Source organism: Schistocerca serialis, chromosome 3, assembly GCF_023864345.2.
Source record: "Schistocerca serialis cubense isolate TAMUIC-IGC-003099 chromosome 3, iqSchSeri2.2, whole genome shotgun sequence".
Classification (NCBI taxonomy): domain Eukaryota; kingdom Metazoa; phylum Arthropoda; class Insecta; order Orthoptera; family Acrididae; genus Schistocerca; species Schistocerca serialis.
Genome location: NC_064640.1, coordinates 840,362,456 through 840,389,113, shown reverse-complemented (window position 1 = coordinate 840,389,113; position 26,658 = coordinate 840,362,456). Strand labels below are relative to the sequence as shown.

General features: G+C 38.9%; 1 protein-coding gene and 1 long non-coding RNA gene across 3 annotated transcripts in view; one reads left to right on the top strand and one right to left on the bottom strand.

Annotated features, from left to right (window-relative positions):
• LOC126470902 (guanine nucleotide exchange factor C9orf72-like) overlaps positions 1–26,658 on the bottom strand; it is an 89,517-nt gene that overhangs the window by 11,022 nt on the left and 51,837 nt on the right. For both annotated transcript variants that reach the window (XM_050098933.1, XM_050098931.1), the window contains 2 exons: positions 24,178–24,386; positions 4,526–4,687 (listed from right to left, as the gene is read on the bottom strand). In XM_050098933.1, coding sequence (XP_049954890.1) covers positions 4,526–4,687; positions 24,178–24,386 — 371 coding nt within the window. The remainder of the gene's footprint in view (positions 1–4,525; positions 4,688–24,177; positions 24,387–26,658) is intronic.
• Positions 1–26,658, top strand: part of LOC126470903 (uncharacterized) — an 86,519-nt gene that overhangs the window by 48,771 nt on the left and 11,090 nt on the right. Inside the window, exon 3 of the long non-coding RNA XR_007586276.1 lies at positions 21,944–22,125. This is a non-coding gene — a long non-coding RNA (uncharacterized LOC126470903). The remainder of the gene's footprint in view (positions 1–21,943; positions 22,126–26,658) is intronic.

The following is a 26,658-nucleotide window of genomic DNA, read 5'->3' as shown; positions in this document are numbered from 1 at the left end:
AGATTCGAGTCCTGGTCCAACATGCAGTTTTAATCTGCCAGGAAGTTTTGGTATCACTATTCTTCCTACAATTCTGATCTGTATTCACCATGTGCATTTACATGAATGATTTGAGCCTAGTGGCATGTCTTTTGATTCTTTCAACGTTAGCTGTCACAAATACTCAAACCTGCAAAAGGCAGACATCTCAAATTCAAATCCCAGTTCAGCACGCCATTTTAAACAGCCACGAAGGTTGGGTATCACTTTTCTTCCAATTATTCCAATTTCCTTTAACTGAGTGCACTTAAATATACAATATGATGCCAGTAGCGTGTCTCTTGATATTATTTTGATTTTTACTGTCACTAATACTCAATAAAAATTCCAAACGTTGGGCTAGTACTGTAAATACATCACCTGAGTGTATAGTACATGGTTTGCTTTACAGATCATCTACACATTTCCATCTGGCTTCCCTACTATTGATTTTAAACATTTGCTCCATTTTATACAGCATTACACCAATACAGTTACAAGCACCAGAAGTTTACCACTAATATTGTAACTAGATATGACCCACATATTTTCCTTCTTTTATTACAGCCATGTGTGTTTAGAAACAGTACAACCGTTCTGTACACTAACTAGAAATAATGTAAGTTGTTCTCCATTTTCCTACAACTATCCTGTGAATGATACATTCTTTGAGACAAGAGCATAATCAGCACACAAGCAAAGTACTTATGATATTATCTGATAAGTTTTTATGTTTATTGATAACATTAGTGACCCTATCAATATTTCTCACTGCACAATCAATATTACTTTTGCATAACATCTGTCACCTGCTATAAATTACAGGCTTCTATCATTCAAACCTCTCGAGTGAGCCACATATTGAGAGAATATTCTGTACGATCGTATCTCAGTTAACAGTCACCAATGCGATATGACATCAAATGCCTTTCAAAAATGATCTGATTTTGTGCAATAAGGAAACAGTGTCATTTGTATACAAATAACACAACTGTGTAATTTGGTCATTCTCGTTTACATTGGTGTTTAGTGGTAAAATGCAAGGGTCATAATTTTAGAGGTCAGAAGTGTATATCTCATGAAGGATGAAATGCTAATTACTTTGTTGCAAGGCAACAACACAAATTGTTTGTGCCTCCACTTAGACTGATTTCTTGCTTACTTATTCCCATAAACAATTACTGTTTCATTTGCCCATTAAAAGATTTTCTTTGTAACTTTCGGTTTCTTCACTATTATTGTCTTTATCTGTAACTACCTATGAGAGGCAAATATACAGTCACACACTTTAATAGATAGCCACTATGGAACAATCAGTAAATCAATTTTTTTGTTATTAAAAGTGTGTGTAGCTAGCATCTGTCTGGTTTGAGACATACATTATATGCAGATCTTTACTATTTATTTTAGCTTAGTCACAGGAATTTTTATTTACTCTAAAATTCCCAAATTTACTGAAAATTTTACACCCTCACAGGCCAGGTAACAGTTGGATTAAGACTGCTATTATACACATCACCACCTCAAACTCATCATTAACGATGTGATTTTTTCCGAATGAGGGAAAAATAATTCTCTGTATGCCTCCGTACGAGCCCTAATTTCTCGATATTTTTGTGGTCCTTATTAATTTCTCGATATTTTTGTGGTCCTTAAGCGTGATGTACGTTGGCAGGAGCAGAATCATTCAGCAGTCAGGTTCAAATGCTGGTTCTCTAAATTTTCTTAATAGTGTTTCAAGAACACTGCCTTCCCTGCATGAATTCCCATTTGAGTTCCCGAAGCATCTACGTAACACGTTTTGTTTGAGTCTACCTGTAACACATCTAGCAGCCCTCCTTTGAATTGCTTTGATGTGCCTTCCTTCAATCTGACCTGGTATGGATCCCAAACACTCATGCAGTACTCAAGAATAGGTTGCACCAGTGTCCTATACGCGGTCTCCTGTACAGGTGAACCACGCTTCCTTAGAATTATCCCAAAAAACCAAAGTCCACCACTTGCCTTCCCTACGACATTTTTCACATGCTCATTCCACTTCATATTGCTTTGCAACATCACACCCAGATATTTCATTGACTTGACTGTCTCAAGCTGGACACCAGTAATACTGCATCTGAATATTACAGGTTTGTTCTTCCTACTCGTCCCCATTAACTTACATTTTTCCACATTTAGGGCTAGCTGCCATTCACCACACCAACTGAAAATTTTGTCAAAACCATCCTGTATCGTCCTATAGTCACTCAAGTTCAACACCTTGTACACCATGGCATCATCAGCAAATCCTACATTAATGACATCTTAAGAACAAGGTGAGTGCGGAAGTACATAACAGTAATTTTCCTCTTACTCCATATGTTAATGAAATACGTCAAGGAGCAACTTACAATGGTATAAAATGGCCTCTGTCACGCAACACAGAGGAAGAGTGTCCAGTTACCATTAGTTAGTTAGCTTAATGTTCCACGGATTATTTGCACAATCTATGCACCACATTTAAAACATTACAATAGACATTCTTCCATGGAACAGAAGGAAGTTTCCAAGGAGAACAAAATTTTACTTTGGTGTCCATCAAATATTTTGAATGACTGGGTAAGTGATCAAAAATTTTAGTTGCAGCATTATGCAACACTTTTTGTGCTAAAGACAACCTTAGCGTAGAGTAACAGATGCCATTTTTTCTTCTGGTATTGTAATTGTGTACCTCACTGTTCTTTTTGAACTGCAGTGGATTATTTACAACAAACTTCGCGAGGAAATAAATATGATGTGAAGCAGTAGTCAGAAAGCCCAACTCTTTAAACAGGTGTCTACAAGATGATTGCAGATGAGCACCACATGTAATTCTTATAGCATGTTTTTGAGCAATGAAGACTTTCTTTGTTACAGAGACTTATCCTGAAACATTACTCCATATGACATTACTGAATGAAAATATGCAAAATATGTCAACTTACTGATTTATCTCTCCCCAAGATTTGTAATAATTCACTGTGCCAATGTGGTTAAACTAAGTTGTTTTAGGAGTTCCAAAATGTGCTGTTTCCAGTTTAAATTCTCATCAATATGGACACCTAAAAATTTTGTTGCACCCTACTTATTAGTTCCTCACAATGTGTTACATTCATCATTAGTGTAGTACCCCGATATCTGCAGAACTGAATATGTTGTGTCTTTTTCGAATTCAGAGTGATTCCATTCACAGAAAACCAGTCAATGAAACTTTTCAGAACAATATTCACCATTTCTTCAGTTGATGTATTTATCCTTGGATTGATTATAATGTTAATGTTACGCAAAAAAGAACTAATTCTGCTTGTTGTATATTCGACAGAAGATCATATACATGTATGAGGAAACATGGCAGACCTAAGACTGAGCCTTGGAGAACCCCATGCGTGATTTCTCCAGTCAGAAGAAACTTCCCTTATTACACTGGTTGAATTACAAAGTACAACTTTATGCATTCTTTTGTTTGGCTAGGAGAGTACTGTGATTCACACAAATGTCTTAGAAAGGTCACAGAGAATACCAACCGGTGCAACTTCGTAATTTAATGCTTGTAAAATTTGGTGAGTGAATGTGTAAATGGCATTCTCAGCAGAGCACCTCTTCTGAAATCCGAACTGTGATTCACTGATGATATTATTGTTGCTCAGGTAGAATACAATTCTAGAATACATCACCTTCTCAAAAATTTTGGAAAATGATGCCAGCAGTGAAACAGGTCAGTAGTTACTGACATCTCTCTTATTACGTTTCTTATAGAGGAGTTTAACAAAGGCATGTTTCAATCTCTCTGGAAATATGCTTTGAGTCACTGAGGTATTATGCATTTCAGATAAGACAGGGTTTATTACATGGGAACAAATCTTTAGCACTCTGTTGGAGACACTATCAAATCCAGATGAGCTTTTATTTTTGAGAGAATGAATAATTTTCTTAATGTAAGGGGTAGATTTGGTGACACATTCATATGACAATTTTATGAATGTTGCTTTTTTTAACATATTGCTGTGGTGTTTCTCTTTAACTGTTTAGCTCTGTATTTTCTACTATATTTAACAAATGATTATTACATAAATTTATTACCCCTGTCTCATCATTTATAGCTCTTCCATTTAATTCAATAGTGATCATATCCTGTTCTTTGGTTAGTTACCCTGTCTCTCATTTCACTACATTCTATATATACAAGTATGTTGTCAGAATTACTTACTTCTCACATTGATTTTTTAAAACTTTCCTTTGTAATTTTGAGTAGTTTTTTAGTGTGCTACTACTGCAGGATCTCTACTTGTTCTTGCCAACTGATACATTACCCTTTTTCTTCACAAGATATTTTAATACCGCTAGTGATCCATGTTTTTTTACATGACTGTTTAATGCCCTTTCTGAATAGCTTATGCAGAAAGCTCTTTTCAAATAATAATAAATAGTTATTACATATTCATACAATATTCAGCTATGTAGGATTTTTCTATGTGCTGATTCAACCTACCTTAAGCAATGAATCTGACTTAGTAGACAGTGTGCCATTGTGCTGATCTTCTGTACAAATAATGTCACAACTTTAGCCCAATCTGGTGGCTGCAATCTTCTCAAGTCCTTTAACAGTTCTTGAACTAATGATGCACTGTCCTTCACAGGATGCAGTATTCTCCTGTAATAAGATATATTACACATCACTGAAGCAGAAAAAATATACATTGTGGCAGACAAACTGTATGTATTGCGAGATCGATTTCAGAGTACAAAAATTATGGCTGATACGGCATATTACAGTTACTGCAGTTCTAAATTTCTGTATCAGCTATAGAATTTTTGAAACATACTATTTTAGAAATCGATCCTTGAAATAAATCTCTGTACACAGCCAATATTTAATAGAAAACATACATTTGAGCATAAAATTATAAATCACTTATATGTAGTTTAGTAACTGCTAAGCAAAAGCAGATTGTTCTGTGAGTTCGCCACAAAAATTTCTCAAGCAATTGAGAAGTCATCTTAACATAGCAACACACTTCTTAAATATGAACTATGCCCTTCACATTGTCACTTAATATAAGAGGAGAGGTATGCAGCTAAGCTAAGGACACAATTATTTTTAAGTAAATGTAACAAATTAAGCTGGGATATGGTTTGTTAGATACTATTATACCACTCTATCAGATATCTACAAAAAGACAAATGGATATAGCTTTGTCTAACTTGTGTGGCAGTGAGGAAGTACAACAGATCACAGCTTACTGACCTCCACTTTCAGTCGCTAAGACAGTGGAAACACAGCTATTCTTTATAATTGTTCTGTAACTGTTTAAGCTTTAATATCGCATAATGAGTTCTTTCTTAGTGGTCCCCTCTTTTCTGACTCTTTTTTCCTTATTTATCTATAGTCCTTTACAAAAAATTTGCCCAATGACAGGACAATGCAGTGACTACATCCAAGCGGAAAGTTAAACATGATGATAATCTTTAACACTCTCCGAAACACACTACTAACACAGTAGCCTCTGACAGTTCATACAGGAAATATCTTCTTCCCCTTTGTTTTATGCGCTTACTGTGTACTGGTAAATAGTTGTATAAAAACAGCCCAGTATTTGAGTCCATTTATTGCATAATTTGTTTACACCATATTTCTGCTGTATGCTACGACTGTATCTAATAGAACCACAATCAAAATTTACTTCACCTTATGCAGCACCAGTGATAACAGTTTTGTTCAAAAATATTTTGCAATAGTCTTTGTCTGGCTGTTGAAACATTTAGTCCTTTAGCATTTGTCACAAATAAAGTGGACAGCAGTTGTTCCCTCACACTGGAGCATGTGCCTACAGTCCAGAGCACCTGCCACTCCTCTCATCTTACCACAGAAAAAGTTATTTATTGTTGTCATGTGAGTTTCCAATGATGAACCAAGTGAAGGATACACAACACCCATTCAATGGAAATGTAGACAGACCTTCTGATCCTGAGTGGAGTTGTCATCATCAGTGTTCCGCTTCTGCTCAAAGGCAGGTTTTCAGATGTAGTCCTCCACGCACTCCTGTCATTTGCTACCCACTTCGTTTCCTCACACTTGTTTCCTGTCCTTATACTACCTACCATTTCGTATATTCTGCATAATCTTCTTCTTTTGACATTAACCATTTGCTCTGTAGCATCCATCAGTAAACAGTCTCTTCTCATCCATTGTCCAAGCCAATTGTGTTTCCTCCTCCTGATTACCTTTAAAATTTCTCTCTCTTCCACCACTCTTTCAGCACCACCACATTCTCACTTTGTCTGCCCATTTTACACTTTCCTCCCTCCACCAAATCCAAATTTTGAATGCTTCTTTTCTTCTTTCTTCCTTTTTCCTCAGTGTCCACGTCTCAGTTCTATATAATTTTACACTCCACATAAAGCTCTTCGCCAGTCTCTTCCTCAGGTCCCTGTCCACACAATCACATAGAGGCCCCCTCCTCTTATTAAATGCCTTATAGGCAATCGTTTATTAAATCTCATCCTTATTACATCTCGATGTCATCTGTAGCTATGCTTTCCAGATATTTGTAAGCACTAACTCATTCTGTGTGTCTTACCCTAACTTATATAGTTGTTCCTACTTTTCTTGCACTTATCACCGTACATTTTTGTCTTTTTCTTTTTAATTCTCATTCCAAACTCCTTGCAGGTCTTCTTTTTTTTTTTTTTTTTTTTTTTTTTTTTTTTTTTTTTTTTTTTTTTTTTTTTTTTTTGCTGATAACACCATATCATTCACAGATCGAATACATGCTATCCTCCTGCTACCAATCCGCCCTCCCCTTTTTCGTTTGAAATATTTTTGATTAATATGCTCCAAATATATGTTAAACAATATTGGGGGGGAGAATAGCCTTGCCTCACTCCCCTTCCAATTGGGCTTTCCTCTGTCATCTCATTCCCAATTTGTACTTGTATTTTCTGTTGTAGGTATATGTTCTTACCCTCCAGTTGATACCATTCTTCCTTAAAACGTCCATTAATTTATTCCACTGTACTCTATCAAAAGCTTTCTCAAAGTTAATAACAACAGACTAAACTTCTCTTCCTCTTTCTATGTATCATCACCTATAATTCTCAGCAGTCCAATTGCATCTCTTGTACCTTTCTCTTTTCTAAATCAGTACTGTTCCTCTCCATACTTTTTTCTAGTCTTCCATGAATGCTCTATTTATCACCAGTAGTAGAACTTCTGCTGCATTACAAATCAAACTTATGGTTCTAAAATCCTCACATTTCTTGGTGTTGCGTTTCTTCTCAACTGATATCATCTGAGAGAAAGTCATTCCATTTATCTTTTTCATACGTCTTATTACATAGATGAGTTAGTTCTTCCACACCACTACTCCCAAGGTACTTAAACAACTCTGCCTGTAACCATTAATTCCACTTGATTTGTGATTCTTCATGTCTCTTAAAACCCTTTCTACCTCTCCTTCCAAGATGCAGCATCATTCGTCCTCTTCTGTAACTCTCATCTCCTCTTCTAGTTCAATATTGTTTGGTTTTTGATCAGCTTCATATAGGCAATCTTCACTTTCCCAACAGTTTATACAGTTTATGAACCGTAGTACCATAACTTCCTTCTGTTCCCATACATTTACTGCTTTTCTTTGTTTCAAAGACTAGTTCAGAAGCTAATCTATACATCATTTTATATTTTCCTTCATTTTCTAGTTTCTCTATTTCTTTCACCTCTCTTTAATTCTGTTTCTCACCATAATTCATTATTCAGCAGTGAGGCAAGTCAATCATCATTCAAATCGGCCTTCTTTGTAGAGACTGGACATCATGTGTTAGTCTTACCTTATATGGGTCCTATATAGTTGAGCATTATTCGGGTATGGGCCATAGGTGTGTTTTATATGTGCTCTCTTCTGTAGACATCCTAGTACATTTGCTTCACATACAACTGAGCCTATGTGATTATTACACTTCATATTTATACATATGGTTATCGTCAAATATTAGTGTAATATGAATTAATGTGGCTGTCCATGCTTTAAATATGTTTTTCAGCAGCAAAGAATGTGTTTCTGACAGTCCCTTTGAATCTTTTCCTATACTTCTGTTTTATGTAGCTTGTCATTCTCACTTTTCTTGTTGAATAGTGTTTCCCTTTCATAGATGGCACTTGACTGACAATGCACGTTTTGAAGATATACATTTACAAAATGGTCTGAAGATGAACAAACCAAATTCACATGTGAGACACACACTACAATGTCTTACAATATACACTGTCTGATGGTGAGCCCTATACACCAGTAAGTCATGTGAATGTTGAAAATGCAATCAAATAAATTGACAGAACTGCTGAGAATGACTTTAACAATTCCCATGTAAAAACGCATAACTTTTTTTAAAAACTTATTCATATGCTACGCAGGATTTCAAACTTACACTATTCATGTTTAGCACAATTGACAGAGTTTTACAGGTAAATGAGCTTGCTGGATGGTAAAACACACACATCTCTGTATTTTAAATTAATTTTTATTTGATTTTAGCTGTTAAAATTAGAATATCTCCCTTGTGAATGGTAGGCTACATCATTGCTGTGTAAAGGAAATGGACATATGGCGTCAGTGGCCAGAGTTCCCAGACGAGAAGTTCGGCCGCCAAGTGCAAGTCTTATTGAGTGTGACGCCACATTGGGCAACTTGTGCGTCGACAGTGGGGATGAAATGATGATGAGGACAGCACAACACCCAGTCCCTCAGGGAGAAAATCCCCCACCCCAGCCGGGAATCGAACCCTGGCCCCCGTGGGTGGCAATCCAATGTGCTGACCATTCAGCTAATGGGGCGGACCATGGCTGTGTAGGATGCATTTGCTGCCACATCTGTAATTTTGGAGCCTGGTTATGTAGTAAAATGTTTTATAATATGTTGTTCTCCCACATTATGGCTTGAGAAGCACACTGACTGTAGCTCCAGTATGTGCATTTTGAAGGGTTATACTAAGTAAGTCCTCTTCTTACCCATTCAACTAAACAATATTATTTATTTTATTTTTATTTTAAATGTATTTTTATTTTAACAATATTACATCTGCTACATATGTTAGCCACCCACTCAAAAATATCTACAGAATCAAAAATGAAGTAGTCGTGATTTCAGAATAGAGGGATATTTACAGCTAACCGATGACACAGATTGCAGCAGATCATTATTGTTCATGAAATTTGTCTTGGCTGTGGGGGGGCCCTGGAACAAAATTGCCAAAGTTTCTATTCTCTTCTTATCTGTACTGTGTAGCATCATATGGAAGTGAAATAAGGATTATACACTTCTGACAAATATTTTCAGAAACTACCTCTTAAAATTTATGTTTATATTTGGAGTTTCCGTCTCAATTTTATATCCCCATTGCTTCTGCCAAATTTTGCTATCCAAATTGCAAAACTCATCTACGACATAAAGCATTTCATTTCAAAATACACTTCCCTCAAATTACATAACTTAGTTCCACTATATTCTGTTCATTTCTTTAATTTTTTTATGTTAATACTATAGCCTCTTTTTCAAGGCACTATCCATTTCCTTCAACTGATCTTCCAAGTCCTTCGTCTTTTGATAGAATTACAATGTCACTGACAAACTAAACACTTTTTTTCTTTTCTCTGAAATTAAATTCCCTTTCCAAACTTCTCCTTAGTGTCCTTTAACACTTGCTTAATATAAGGTTGAGTAACATGGGGGAAGGCCTATAACTGTATCTTACTCCGTTCTCAGCTACTGCCACTCATTTGTATCTCTTAATTCTTATAACAAATCTGGTTTCAGTACAAGTTGCAGATTATTTTTCACTCTCTGTGCTTTATTCCTAATGACTTCTGATTTTCAACCTATATTGGTAAAAGCCTTTTCTAAATATACAAATGTGGGTTTATCTTTCTTCAACCTTTTCTGTAAGTGGCAGAGTTAGTATAGCTTCATGTAGTCTTGCATTTCATCAGAACCCAGACTGATCTTGATCCAGGTTTTGATGTTCTTCCTTATTAAAATAACGATCTGGGTGATAGTCTTTGATGATATGATTATTACACTCTTCTTGCTATCTGAGGCTATTGTGCTTGTCTCATATAGCCAGCATATTAAGTGAAGACTTTTTTGTAATAGTTGGGTTCCCAAAAGATCTTAATAATTCTTGCAAAATGTCATCTTCACCAGGTGGCTTGTTGCAACCCAGGTCTTTCAGCACTCTGTTAGATTCTTATTGCAGTATCATGTCTCCCACCTCATTTTCATCTGTTCCTCACCCCTTTCCATAATACTGTCTTCAAGTTTCTCTTGCTATATTTTACATCCATTTTTCAACATTCTCTTATTTGCTTTTTTTAGCTGCATAGCAACAGGGATGGTGAGGGGGTGGGTGGGGGGGGGGGGTGGAGGAGGAGCAGGGTACTTTCACTTCTTTCTCTTCTACCCAGTCCCAAGGTCAAGCCTTGTGTGCAACTCTGGTTATTTGTGCAGCTGACAATAGGTTTATATAACCGTGTAACAAAAACATTTAGTAGTTTTATAATTATGTAATTTGTTGTCAGAATGATGAAGTACGAGGGCTATCCACAAAGTACATTACGTTTTGGAATTGAAAATAAATAAAGTATTGGAAATTTTTTTTTTATATACATATGAAAGCCACACTTAAATACTACTTTTCTACATAGCTGCAATTTAAATTAAGGCACTTATCATAGTGATGGACGAGCTGGGAAATTCCTTTGTAGTAAAATTTGGCCCTGGGCCTTCAACCACATGGTTACCTCTTCTTGAAGCTGTGCGTCGTCATCAAAATGCTGCATAGCCAACCACTTCTTCATTGCTGGGAATAAGTGGAAGTCGCTCGGTGCCAGGTCGGGACTGTACGGCGGATGAGGAAACAACTCCCACTTAAAAGATTCGAGAACTTCACGAGTGGCATTTGCCGTGTGGGCCCGGGCGTTGTCGTGAATCAGCAAGATCTTTGAGCCCAACTTTCCCCTGCGCTTGTTTTGTATTGTTCTTCTGAGGTTGTGCAGAGTTTGGCAATACCTTTGAGAGTTTATTGTAGTGCCTCTTTCCAGGAAATCCACAAAAATCACACCTTTTCTGTCCCAAAAGACAGTCGCCATCACCTTCCTTGCCGACATTGTCTGCATGCATTTCTTGGGTTTTCGGGGGGGGGGGGGGGGGGGGGGATTTGTGTGCCCCCACTGCATTGACTGCAATTTTGTCTCGCAGTTCACATGCTTAACCAATGTTTCGTCACCAGTAACGATGCGATCGAGTAATGAGTCGCCATCATTCTCGTAAGCGTCCAAAAACGTTAACACTGCAGCCATTCGCTGATTTTTGTGAATCTCTGTCAAGATTTTTGGTATCCATTTTGCACAAAACTTGTGGTAACCAAGCTTTTTGGTAATGATTTCGTGCAACAAACTTCGTGAAATTTGTGGAAAACTCATAGAGAGTTCCGTTATTGTGAAATTACGGTTTTCACGGACCGCGGCATCAACTTTTTCGACAAGTTCGGCAGTCACTATGCCGGGTCTTCCACTTTGCTCTTCGTCGTGAACGTTAGTTCGGCCATTTTTAAATTTTATGACCCATTGATGCACTCCACCTTCAGTGATTATGTTGTCCCCATACACTTCACAAAGCTGCCGATAGCTTTCTATCGGTGTACAGTTTTTTGCAGTCAGAAACCTTATTACAGCATGCCCTTCACACTTCGCGGCATTTTCAATTAACGCTGACATTTCAAACTGTAACAGTAACTCAACGGAGTACAGCACGAACCTCTCACTAGCACGGCAGGATGCCGACTGAGCGGCGGAATGCCATGACACCAAGATGGCCACACTAGCATAGCACTCGTATATAGAAGTCAGAAATATGGAATTTAAACATCATGAAACAAATAGTTTCCCCAAAAACTGATGTTTTAGAAAATTTTACATCTAATGGGATTTAAAGAATGAGGTAAAATTTTAGTAATTACGAAAGGACAGGTTGCTGATCACCATAAAGATGACATGTTGAGTTGCAGACAGGCACAACAAAAAGACTCTCTCTCTCTCTCTCTCTCTCTCTCTCTCTCTCTCTCTCTCTGTGTGTGTGTGTGTGTGTGTGTGTGTGTGTGTGTGTGTGTGTGTGTGTGTGCGCGCGCGCGCGTGTTTTCCTTACTTTCCTAAAGAAGGCTTTGGCCGAAAGCTCAGTGTGTAACAGTTTTTGTTGTGCCTGTCTGCAGTTCAGCTTGTAATATGTACGGTGGATAACAATCTATCATTTTCATAATTGTTGATATTTTAAGCTGGGCTTTCCATTATCAGAATTAAAATTTTGATGTTCTGTTAAGTTACCTTCAATAATCCTCGAGTTTACAAAGAAAATTTAAATTTTGTACAAGAAGTCAGAAAACAACAACAAATAATCCACCATTTAAGTATAAACTAGAACACAGAGGTTACAGCAAAGTATTCTGTCTAGAGAACAATTATGACATACTAAGTATCAAAAAGATTGATGTAATTTGGAAAAGGTACAGCAACAACTGAATAGAAAGTTCAGATGGTATATACCAAAGTTCCATTTAAGAAATAGTACCGACTGTGTTTATTATGATATAGATATGAAATGCTCCTTAAACACGGATCTACAGTAGAAAAAATTAACACGTCAGTGCAATCCAAATTGGGAAAATTATTAGGAATTTATGGTGCACAGAACTTTTACAGCACTGAGGTAGGTGTGCCAACAGCTTAGAAGCACTCATTCTGTTTCACAGCCTGTATCAGACTGCTGTGACCCAGGAGCTGCCTCGAGATTCGCTTGCTTATAGGTGTGTGTCGCCATTAGTCAGCATGTCAGTGCTAAACTTCATGATGAATTGTGTTGTGCTGCTAGCAGCAACCATGAATGTAACCCACGGACAGCTGTGTGCAGGTACCTTTTGAGGGATCACATTTTATTAGAACTGTTAGAAATTGAGCTTCCTTGTGAACAGCAAGTAGTTGAATGCTTCACCCCGTCTGGTCCAGCACACTTTGTATGTCCACCGCATTCTAAATCCATGTGGCGAGTGTTGTATTAAAACCTTCGCCTCTCTTTAGGCATCATTTCGTCACTGTGGATGAAGCATGGATACACTGCGATACTCCTGAGGCCAAAGAACAATATAAATAATGGGTTCCCAAGGGAGAATCTGCACCAAAAAATGCGAAGACCATTCCTACAGCCGGAAAGGTTATGGCGACTGTCTTTTGGGATTCACAAGGGATAATCCTCATCGACTATCTGGAAAAGGGTAAAACTGTTACAGGTGCATATTATTCATCGTTATTGGACCATTTGAAAACTGAGCTGCAAGAAAAACGTTGGCGATTGGACCGCAAAAAAGTCCTTCTCTATCATGACAATGCACCAGCACACACCTCAGCAGTTGTGGTCGCAAAATTAATGGAAACAGGATTCCAAGTCGTTTCACATGGCCTCTATTCTCCAGACTTGGCTCCCTCGGACTATTATTTGTTCCCCAATTTTAAGAAATGGCTGGCGGGACAAACATTTTATTCAAACAAGGAGATGATTGCAGCAACTAAAAGCTATTTTACAGACTTGGACAATTCCTATTGTTCAGAAGGGATCAACAATTCTGAACAGCATTGGACAAAGTATATAAGTCTAAAAGGGGACTATGTTGAAAAATAAAAAAGGTTTACCACAAACACTTAAGTAGTTTTCATTTTTTCATGGACTTTTCAAACGCCCCTCATACTTCTCATTTCTCCAATGTTTCTTAATTTTTCTACAAGTGACCTCTATCTATCCTATAGTCCCACCCAGACAGATTTGTATTTCTCTTCTCACCACTCTGCACTGCCACTTTCCGCTTGCTGTCACTTTTATTTTCAGATGCCTGTCTTCCCTCTTGCCAGCATCATCTGTTGAATTTTTATATTTCCTCTTTTCACCAACAAAATTTATTATTTCATATTATCCAAGGATTTCTGCTTCACCTTGTCTTTTTCCCCACTTTTCTGCTGCCTTCACTATTTCAGCTCTCAAACTTACCATTCATCTTCTATTGTATTCCCTGATTAATTTCCAATCTGTCTAACCCATCCAGTTCTCTAAGCCATCAATGCAAGTAACGGATCTAACAGTCTACCCTATGATCCAAAGAAGACCAGTTTTGATTTTTCTTATAAAGCCTTTTCCCTTGAAAAGCCATTGCCCAGACTACATATCAACACTTTTTTAGGTACCAAGTTTGTGAGGTGCTGTCAAATAATTTTGAGCCAAGGTCTATTTTACCTCCTGGAACATTTTACCCAAGAGGATGCCATCATTATTAAATTACACAGCAGAGCTGCATCCTCTGTAAAAATTGTGGCTGCAGTTTGAGCTTTGTTTAAGCAGTGACATAAGTGAGGAGAGCAGTCTTCTTCATTTCAGAACACTACAGAGAAATTGTCTTTGTACTGGACAGGAGTCACTGGTGCCAACATAAGCTACAACTTGCAGCTGTTGGACACTGAGCATACTATAGGAGTCTGATCCCAGACTCCTACATTCATCAGGAGTGAGCCGAGTGGGATGCAGTAGCAAGGACCTAGTTACGCTTGGGAGCACCAAGAAAACATCACAGACAATAACACGTTTATGGGGCAATAATACAGGACTGTCTTTCAAAGCACAATGCCTCAGCCAACCCAGCATATTGTCTGCAGTGGAAAGCCAATGCGCACTCGTCTTTCAGTACTGCCAACACAGTGAAGTGCTGGGTGTGAAGTGCTGGGTGGTGGCTGCTACGTCACAGGGCAGCCGAACTCTGGCTGTCTCCAACTCTACATATCAATCTCCTAAGTGCTCTCGTTGTCATTTAAGGTTTACACTCAGGAGTAGGGTCTCAGGTCCACCTGAAGTATTCACTGGCTCACAGCGGCACCTCTCGGCCTCCGTTCAGGAGCTGGCAGCATCGATGTCTGCCACAGGAACGGGATGAGTAGCTGCAGTGCCCGCCCCCCTCACGAGGGCGGATGATTGACAGTGTCCAGGTCACGCAGGTCAAACCTCCAGTATACCTGCAGGGTGATAGCGACCTCATCAGCAGTGGCTCAGAAGTTGGCAGTGCAACAATGTCCTTCCAGCTGGACTCGTGGTTCCATAGACAATCAAAGACATCTAGGCGTGCCAAGGGTTGACCTCCATAGCCTTCCCTCTCACTGCAACTGACACCAGGGGTGAGACTACGCAGTGGGTAGTCTGCAATCAGCAATCAGACATTTGTTAAGAAGTGTGGGGTATTTATACTGGTACTTTCAGTGCACTCTGCAGCAGTGGGGATTGTTATGACATCATGTGTACTGATTTTTCCATCACTGTCAGTCAGCTCTCAGAGACTTCAGGCCTTTGCAACTTCACTTTTCAGAGGCTCTTTTCTGCTGATTCAACACCTGTATACTTATTGTTGTATTTTACAATGCCGTCCTTATGAAACTCTGCTTTGTCCCTAGTATGAAAGTATCTCTCAGCTTCCACATTTTCATTACGCTTTGCTTGCAGGCTTTGGCGTTCAGTTGTTCCCCCATGCCGCAATAGCTTCCATGTTTGCTGCAACTCGCTCAGCATTTTCCCTAGTTGGCAGTCTACTGGTCACTGACACTGGCAGTTTGGGCTGGGAGCTGCCAAGGTAGAACCTTTACTAAGTTTTGGTATCTGCCGGGAATATTATTCTGGGGGCGTAACAATACAATAGCTGGCAGCAGAGGCTCTGCTGTATCTTGGATGTAACCCCCAAACGCCCTGGGCTCCAATTTTTCTGAAGAGTTTCATCACATGCTCCTGCTACTGCTGTTGTTATTGTTTTTGTGTTATTGGCTTTCAATGTGAAGTTATCAGAACCCTGACAAATATAAGTAGAAATGAATGCAGTTAAAACAGCATAAAACTAGGAAGAGGCAGTCTTACGTAAGTACATGTACTCTCCCTGAACCTCACTCATGATCATCCACAGCATCAAACTAGCTCACATCCTTTATAAGATAGCATAAAATGGGCAGATGTTCTAAAACTGGCTATTAAAACCCAAGTAGTATAAGAGAAAAACTGAAGTAATGATAAAGAAAAATGTGACTGGCAAATAAAACTACAGATGAGCCAGACACCCAGATAAAACACATTAAAAATTTCTCCATAAAATTTTAGGGAACAAAAAGGATATTTCACAAAACATTAAAAATCTCACCAAAAACCTTTAAAAGCCATACCATGTTCATTTGATTGTCAGTTACAATGGAGGGCAAATCTGTCAGCAAATGAGCTGGTGTCCCCTGGTCTGAACATAAAACCCAATTTAATAACCTGTGGTGCACCGTGATCTACACATCACAAGCACCGCACATTGGAGTGTGCTCTTGCTGGAGCACGAAGCCATGCATCACAGGGCTGTGTTCTATTTGAAGACAAGGGAGAATGACCTTGTCCTATGTGCATGGTGGTATGACGATGTTTGATTTGTGGGGCACTCAACTGCACGGTCATTAGCGCCCGTACAAAGTCCCAATTCTTACGCAGTCCAATTTTTTCACAATCAAATTTAGCCACTGTCATAAATGAAATTGGTGATGGTGATGAGGATAGCACAAACATCCAGTCCCCGGGCAGAGAAAATCCCCAATCCAGCCGGGAATCGAACCCTGAACCCCGTGGGGGAGAGGGGCATGGGCTCTAGAATATCAGTGCCTTTACAACAGCACTGACAAATGCCGACATTTTGTTTATTTGCCATTTCCTTTAGTCTGTTATCTAGATACAAGAACACACCGAATGTTGCACATGAACTGGAATGAATATATCACATATATTTTAACAAAATTTTAAATGTGTTAGTACAACCAACCGTTATGGTGTTTCAGGGAGGTGGGTGACTTAGAAAAAAAAAATCTTATAATAGAAGAAAGGAAAAAAATATACATACTACCCCTTGGTCATTGGTGCAGCTTACAATTTACAATTCTGTACTACACTGCTATACAGCACTACATTACATAGCACTACACCACAATATACTACTGTACTTGGTATCAGAACCAAGTTAGATTTATCATTTGTCTGGATGCTGGCTCCGGTGCACTGAGAGACAACTCAGGATTCACAGGGGCTGTGCTGTTGTGCCACCTGAGGTGAAGAAATTGGGAAATGGCTATCAGGGTCTCACTAAATCCTTCCTGGCCCTTCCTGAGGCTCATCTCCCTGCTTCCAGAAGGTTGTTGCAGGTGGGCACACTGTCGTGGTGAGTCTCATTGTCATGATGTAAGGTTTCTTCTTGACTGTCTTTCAGTTATGTAGGCTTGAAGTTCACGAGCTGATACTTCAGCTGTTAGTGAGTTCAGATTATGCCACAATTCTTCATTCCTAATTATGTTATACACCGGTGTGTTACCAAAGATGTTCCTGTCCTGGTCTGTAACATCTTGTCTAATGACACACTCCCAGATGATGTGTTCTAGGGTGCTGATTGCTGCACATTTACAAGTGTCTGTGGTGCATTGTTGTACTTCCAGAAAGTAGCTAAGATATAGGCCATGTCCCAAAAGGTAGTGTACAGCTCCCTTGTTTGGAAAAATATATACATTCTGGATGTTTCTTTTTTGTTGGAAAGGAACTGGTAAGTTCTGTTCTCCTGTTTCTGCACTGTCCCAGATTTCTTGACATTCTCTATCAATGTATGCCTTTATTATTTTATTTGATGTGGCTCTTGTGCCAGTATCTCCGTTACGTTATCATATTTGCCCTTTCTTACAGCTAGGTCCAAAGGTAGCAACCCAAATATCACCAGCAGTGCCTCAATCGGCATTGTTCTACACATGCCATTCAGGTGCAGAAGTATACTACTCTGCAGTCTCCATACAGCTTGTGCTGCCCATACCTTTCTGGCTTTATGCATCCAACTGCTCAACCCATACTCACAATGACAATTAGCATCACTTTTTAGTATATTCTTACCGTACTTAGTGGCAGCTGAAAACTTCTTTGGCCAACTGTTACTATTTTGTTTTAAGATTTTAATTCCTCTCTGGCAGACAATGTCTACATGTATGAAAGTTTCGCTTTTTGTTGATGTTGATATGAAGGTGCCTGTATACTTCTTTTCTTTTCACAGGTTGGTCATTTATTCTGATTGTGTGGTTTCTCAATTTTGGTAATGTTCTTTTTAGTAACATATAAAGTGTTTTGTGTGCTGCTATCATTAGTTTGTTTTCTATGCACCAGTTACTTAGTCTTTCAAGAACGAACTTACTATTTTCCTCTAATTTAGTCGTCGTCTTGGCAGATACTGTAATCGCAGAGTGTCAGTGTAGGTGATGCAGCCTCTAGTGTTTGTTATACTCTGAATCTGGTGCAGTTATGGCTCTATGCCAACATCCCAGAACTCTGGACTGCAAACAGAGCTCTCTGGGAACCTAGTGGCGATGTTTTTCGTAATTTTCTTTCCAGGACATTCTAATTGCACCAGACTGGCTGTGCAATAATCTCATAGGCTGTTATAGTGTCACTTGGCACAGTCCATCTGTTTCAGTCTTTTCAACAGGGCACACCACCATCAATTATCAAATGCTCCAGCTATACCAATTATTATGCCTGTAACGTAATTTTTGTCTGTTACCTATTGTGTGTCTGTGGTCCCTCAAGGCAGTGGCATAGCAGCTTTTGCTGTACTTTGGCTAGAGCATTTACCAAACAAATTGGCTTGTAAGATTTCAATTTTCTTGGGTCTTTGCCTTCCCCTCTTTTTAGTATAGTGATATTCAGGATCATCCAGATTCTGGGCACCCGTCCCTGCAAAAGGTATTCATTTAATAACACTAATATATATGGTACAATTTGGTCCACTAGCTGATGCAACACTTCTGCCATAGTTCTATTAGGCCTGGTGCTTCCTTCTTTTTTAATTTCCTCCTGGACGAAAGGAATCACAACACTATTATTCACTTGCTGTTTTAGTAATTCAGAGTGAAGATGCTGATGGCATTCTGTCTCTTCCATCATCATCATTGTCTAGCAACAGAGTTCTGAGTAAGCATTGTACTGATGTATCCCACTTGAAAATACAGTTGGTGATAAAACCTCACGTGTTGCATGTTTGTATGGAAAACCCCAAACATCTGTTACCATTTTGTGCTTGATGCATGTTTTCCATTTTTATACTCTTATTTGGTGTAATAATTCTTTCTATTGTTGTTTGATTGTTCAATAGAAACTCAGCCATTATTGTCACTGCACGGTGAGACTCCATGGAATTTTAAACCCTCTCGATTTGCTAACAAATGTTGGGACCCGCCTTGTTTTGTGCTGTCAGCAACACCTGCATCAATTTGTCAGCTTTGGTGTGAACTTCAAACCCAGTTCCTTGCAGTGGTCGCATCTCAAATTCTGGATTTAAAAGTTCCCAATTCACTTTGCGGAGATAATGGTCAGTTGTGGTTTGCAATGTGGTCACATTTTGTTGAGTCTGCTAAGGTGATATCTACCTATGCTGCCACACCCACGTGATTTTGAAAAGTAGGAGCTTTGAGAGGCGTATTCGTGACATGAAAGTAAAGTTCTTGTACAGTGTACGGAAGGTAGAGTCCTCTTTCATCAGTTACTCTACTATGCCACAATGTTGATTTTACACCTGCGTCCATTATGAAAACGTCTTTGTTGTCGACACAGTCTTGCTGCAGTTGTTAGCTTTTCTATATGTGGTTGTATCTCCTGGTCACATTGAAAATAGTGATTAGTTATGTGAAGTTTTATTCAGGCAGACGTTATTTCTATTGTCACCTCATGTTCATCACATAGTTGATGTATCTCTGTCACTGTTATATCTTCATCTGGCAATACAATGGAGGCCATTGGATGATGACCTGATGATATGATCTGTGCTGTAACTGGCATGTTGGGTAATGCTCCACTTCTGGAATATGGCTCCTGTATACATAATGTGTCTAGGTCCATATCTTCTAATACTTTTCTGAGTTTTTGAATCACCTTAGCACTGCGCACATTTATCCGGCCAATTTTAATCATTTGTCTACATTTCATTGCCTTTTGGGTGCAAGTTGATTGTATGTCAATGCTGTGGGAACCTAGTGCGCACATAGCTATGGGGTCATTCTAATCTATGATCATATATAATTCGGTCATGTGCCATTACTAATTGCTTGTACACATGCTCAATATCAAGTGTCTTCTGCCTCTTCTTACAGATGATGTCAATTATGGTCTGTAGTTCCTCTGTATTTGTAGGCAAGTTGACACTGACCTGAATGTGATCAGCTTCCTCTGTGACTGGAAAATTTATGGTCCAACTGTTTGAATGAATGTGCCTAACCATGTGTGTTATTTATATTTTAACACAAGCGTTTCCTCCAATTTAGCTCTCTCATTGTGTTTTCACACATTCTGTAAACAGGCTGCAGGCCCAGAGATAAACTTCTTCAATTGCTCATGTCATGTCCATCACTGTTTATATCCTTTGCATAATTCCTGTTGCCATCTGTAGGTTCTTCTATGATGTGTGTATTTTCATAATCTCCCTCTACTGGCTGTTGTGGGTTATCACATTCTGCTACAATAATGCTTTGGACGCTGTCACACCTTGCATTCTTTGAACTTTCAGCTTTTTCAGAATTTGAGACAGCTTTTTCAGAATTTGAGAGTACTGAGAGTATGTTCTTCTTTAAGTCTTTCCTATCTAGAGATAGGCATGCTGTCCGTCCCTTGTTTTCCTTTCTTCCGTAGCCACCTCCAGAAACTCCTCTATTATTCTTATTATTGGCCTTTTCATTTTTTATCGTATTATCACCCTTGTCTCTATGGCAAGCCACGTTTCCAGTTTGTTTCACTATGTCTATTCTTGTTCTACCCTTCACACTGTACAAGAATCTTTTGGCTCTTCAAGCATCCTGCTTTCTTTTTGATGTTAGTTTTTGTTTCTTACAAAGATAATAATCCATCTTATCAATGGGCTCGGGTTTAATGATTTTCTTCGTGGAGAGTGTTACATTTTCTTCAACTGTGGTTACCTGTGATGCTCATTAGCACATTATTTAATGGTTCAGAATCCATGCATACTGGTTTGCTTTCCTTACAGTACTTCACAATGTACTTATTTTTTTTCTGTGGATTACCTTCAACATATAATTTACTGTCACCTTCTCCCATGGACCTGTTTTAAACCTAACATTTGTTTCTTCTAAGAACTGTTTCCTGCAGGTGGTTCCCTCCAAGCTCTGTTCATACACTGAATCAGTTAATTCACTTTCTGGCAAGATAACTGGGACATCCTACACTATCATTTTTGGCCTCCACTTCCTGGGTGGCTCTCATATCATACTTCTATTTTGCTCCAAATTTTGTTTCAGCTTCCTGACTTCCTCTTCTGTTTCAGTTTCAATTAGGACTACACTGTTTGCTGTCTTTATCTCCTTGATTCTGATCTTTTTTTCTTCAGGTAGCTGGCTTGATTTGTGTTGTCTTGATTTTTGATTTTGTGGCAGCCACCTGAGCGAGCAGAGCAGTGGCTGCCACACTAGCAAACGACCGGACCATCTTGATTTGTTTCCCCTCCCTAAGCCTGGTATTAACTTTTTCTAGGCATTCTTTGTGCCCAGTCAGTTTTGTGTGTCATCTTCCCTAATGAGTGGGTATTTTTCTGGCAGTAACCTTTGTGGTTACGCCGAGCTCCTCATCAGTGTATTGTATTATGTCTTGAAGTTCGTCTGACTACATTACTTGTTTCTGAGTGTTCAGAAGTTTCATACTGTGTGGACGAGATGCCTTGCCCTTGCTTTGTTGGTACTCACATAACCATACAGATGCTGTTGTTGCTGATGCCTGTGCTGTGTCCACAGACACTGATGTCACACGCCTGCTCTGTCAGTGAAGTTGATGTTCCTGATAGCCAGTGATGTGACACGTGAAGCCGGTGCTGCTGCCAATGTAAACTATGCTTCATTTGGCCCGAACACTGACACTTCGCAATCCAGCACAGCACAACACCGCCCTGGCCACGGAGAATGACTGTTACATCCAGGTGAATACAAGAAGAGCATTTACACATCTCTTATTATCATAGTAACATCCACATGGATCACACTCACACACAGCAATATTGATCCTGTTACACACACTAACTAATTGAATATAAATTTTCCACCACAAATGTGTAATACAAAAAGGTAAAAAGGTGTGTGTGTGTGTGTGTGTGTGTGTGTGTGTGTGTGTGTGTGTGTGTAAGCTCCATTTGTGTAGAGGGATCAGCTTTCGAAATAGGCTTTTTAAGAGTTGAATCAAAAGAAGAAGCTGTAACAGTGGAAACAGTGGCCCTATAGATCTTCTTGGCCTCACTATACAGGATGCGATTTGTTGCTTTGAGTGCATATATCTTCCTTTCTTCAGGGCAGACGCTGCAGTCTCTAGTTCAGGCAGGGTGATTCACCGAGCAGTTTACACACTGCAGAGTAAATGAGCAAACAACATCATTACGTGTAACCTTACCACACTTGCTCTTAGTGTCCTCTCACTTTCAACAGAGAGTAGTATGCCCAAAGCACTGACATTAAAAACAGCACACCGAGCTGGGGAAATAAGGCCATACATTTAAGGAAGGGAAACCTGCCTCGATATGTTCTGGAAGTATTGTGCTACTGAATGTTTGGATGAAGGAATCCAATCTGACTAGTTCGCCATCTACCAATTTCATTGTATTTTGTGTTTCCGTGACACCTTCCTGATCCCCTTATCTTGCAGTTCCTCTCTGAGAAGATTTACAAGATCTGTGCACAATGCATTACCTTGGCTGTAGTTGAAGGCGTCGCGTAGCTCCATTTCAACTTGCGTAGCTCATTTCAACTGCATATTCCTTGAGGTGTTTAGCTTTCTGGAGGCTCATTGCTTGTTGGCAACTAGGTGTTTCAACTGACTGTACCCAATGCACAATTGCTTTACAGAGATTAAACTGTCAGCTATATGCTCTAAACCATTTAGAATGTAGAAAGGTGAAACTTTCTCCAGTCCGTCCGGGTCTTACGGGAGATGTATGGCAGTGCTCACCATTTCCCAGCTTGGGAAACCTGGGATTGCCAAGCCTGCACCCTGAAAATGAATGCTGAGCTCCCTGAGGTGCTCCCCATTTAGAATGACCTGAGGGGCCATATGTTGCTCGATCAAAAATACCGTGAACATGACGAGCATTATTCTCCCTGTCACTTGACTAACGGTGGACTTCGGAATGGCCCTTGAAGGAAAAATGGCCCTGCTCCAAGCAGATGTGGTGGCTCATGCTGCCTCAGTTCTTTCGGCAAAGGGCAACACCCTGTATGTGTTATTAAGTTTCTCGGGTCAGCTGCATAGCTAGCACCTACATTTGCCCTGTACGTAATGATCTACGACCCCGTCTCTGTCCAACATTCGATATTCACTTTTTAAAATACTCCAGTATGTATAGAAATTAAATGATACTAAAATATGAATTATGTTCTGGGTCTGTTGATAACGGTTAACAGCTTGAGAAATGATACATTTTAAGCTGATGTTTTCTCAGGATCTCTATTAAACAGAGGTGTTACTCCTGAATATTTTTGGAGATTTGTTATCCTCATGTCCACATCATTTTATTTATCACATAGCTAGAGAAGTAAGAATATAAACTTGTGGCACACTTATATATTTACATTGCTGCCTGTACATAAAAACAGGACAAGTGTGAGCAGGACTCTCACTCTTGAAGGTCTGTACACACTTAACTATGTATGATATATGGTTCATCTATAGGTTTTGATGAGTAAGATTGCAAGTATCAAAATGTGTCACATAAATGGCCACATCTTTTTATTGCACTGATTTAGAAGCTTACATGTTTTACACCATAGACCTTGGTATTTCTCATGTATTTCAGCTTGCTATCTCTATCCATTCCTGACAAAATGAGATCTTAATAAAAAGATGGGGAGACAGATGGACCACAAAGTGATCCTATAAGTGTTCTGTTTATACCAATTAAGGTACAGAACTCTAAAAATGAGCCACAACAGATGTATGGTTATTTCATAATGTCATACACACAAATAATTTTACTCGTGATTACCCATGAACTCCTGTTACGTCATCTGTAGCATGAACTCTGCCTTGTGCATTTACAAGACAACCATCAGAATTAAAAGGTAAAAGGAATGTTTGTTTCACTGCACCAATCTGTGAGGTTTGGGTTAAATCAATTGCAGTAACAGGATATGGATTTGATGAAAGCTCTGCTGAACAGAGTTCTCTGCATCCAAATTCATCCAAAAGAAGACCCTGGAAACCAATAAGGAAACATAAGAAACTCCATAAAACATCAAATTACAAAAGATAATATTTACTAAAGAAACACATTCAACTTAAAAAAAAGGATGTACACAAATTTATCAGTAATTATATCAAGATAGTATATAGAAAATAAAAAGCACCAGAGTTCGAAACCATTCAACAGCAACATGCAAACAGAAAACTGGCTTTATGACAGAAACACATGAAGTGAGAAACTATGCTACAGCTACACAAAGTGAAAGGTGAAGAGCTCTGAATAAAAGGATGAAATTCGGACCCTGACTAAGAAGGCAGTACGGATGAAAAAGACATCTAGTCAACAGTAGTTATTGAGATCAAAGTGCAAGGAGGTAAAGGAAAAAACTCACTCACTCACTCACACTCTCTCTCTCTCTCTCTCTCTCTCTCTCTCTCTCTCTCTCTCTCAAGCAGGTCCACTTTACATATTCTCATTAGCATGTCTTTAACATCCAATCGCACTGTATAAAGCAAATGAAATGACTAGATTAACACTTGCACAGTTGTCACAGATTCAAATTAGAAACTGAAAAATAGAGAATACTTCCTTACAAAGTGAAGGACATCAGAGTCTTGTAAAGTTTTTATCATCCTTCACATGACAGGATATACCTACAGCACATTGCACTCCAAGAGCTGTTTGTGTAACCGTTTGAACTCGTGCTACTACCTGTCCTCCAAATAAATGTTTGTTCTCGTCCTGAGGCTGAATGCATCCTGTTGCAGTTTCCCTTGCAGTACAAAGGGTTTAATACAGGACTTCTATGCAGCACTGTCAGATGTACAAACTGCACTGTCACAGAAGATGACTCCTTAATCTTGGATCAATTCAGTTCAGGCCCAAATATGTGTTTCATTTCAAGAGCAATCCATCTGAGCAATATTTACATGGCTCAGACATAATGCGCAACACGACCTCTGCATCTTTTATGAAAATTTTGAAATACAAAAACGGTGTACTACAACATATCAAAATTAGAATAATGTCAATAATACCCAATAACAATGAACATTCAGCATAAGAATTTGCTTCATTTCAAAAATATTCGTAATCAGTGAGGACTAGGGTGCTGGCCAAGTGCCAACACTTTAAGATTTGACCTTACACTTCCTGTAATAAAAAAACCCTAAAACAGAAAACCCAAACAGGAATGAACAGCATGTAAGACACTATTTAATAAACTGGGAATTAGAGCACTCCCATTGTAATCTGTTCTCTTCTGATATTTGTTAGCAATAATACACACTGATTTATGAACAGCTGTGCCTCTCTGACAAGAGATCTGCATGAGGAGAGTATGTCATTCATTATGTCCGGAAACGTGAACATTAATATGTAAATATATTTTTAATGGGTATCAACATGAATCTACATGAGATTTGTAACGCTCTCGCGATGGCTAAATGTACCGGTCACGTATCTTGCCGCTCTTCTTTGGACCTTCTCAATCTCTTGAATCACACCCAACTGGTAAGGGTCCCATACAGACAAACAGTACTCCAAGACTGGACGAACTAACGTATTGTAAGCAATTTCCTTTGTTGAAGGATTGCATCGCTTCAGGATTCTACCAATAAACCGCACTCTAGAGTTCGCCTGACCCGTTACTTGTGTAATCTGAACATTCCATTTGATATCATTTCGAATAGTCACACCCAGATACTTGACGGACGTTACCGCTTCCAAAGACTGGGCATTTATTTTGTACTCGTACATTAATGGGGATTTTCGCCTTGTTATATGCAGTAGGTTAAATTTACTAATATTGAGAGAACTGTCAGTCATTACACCATGCATTTATTTTATGCAAATCCTCACTGATTTGTTCACAACTTTTGTGTGATACTACTTTCCTATAGACTACAGCATCATCGGCAAACAGTCTAAGGCCGCTGTCAATACCATCAACCAGATCGTTTATGTAAATCGTAAAAAGCAGAGGACCTATTACGTTGTCCTGGGGCACACCTGAAGTTACGCTTGTTTCTGTTGAAGTCACCCTGTTCAGGATGACATACTGCCCTCTGTCTGTTAGAAAACTTTCTATCAAACTACATAAGTCATCAGATAGACCGTAGGCGCGCATTTTTTGTAGCAAGTGACAGTGCGGAACTGAGTTGAATGCCTTCTGAAAGTCGAGAAATAAGGTCATTATGAATGAACACAAAATATGTTCCATGATTGTACAACAAATTGAGGTCAGTGAAATTGGCCGTTAAATATGTGCATCCGATTTTCTAC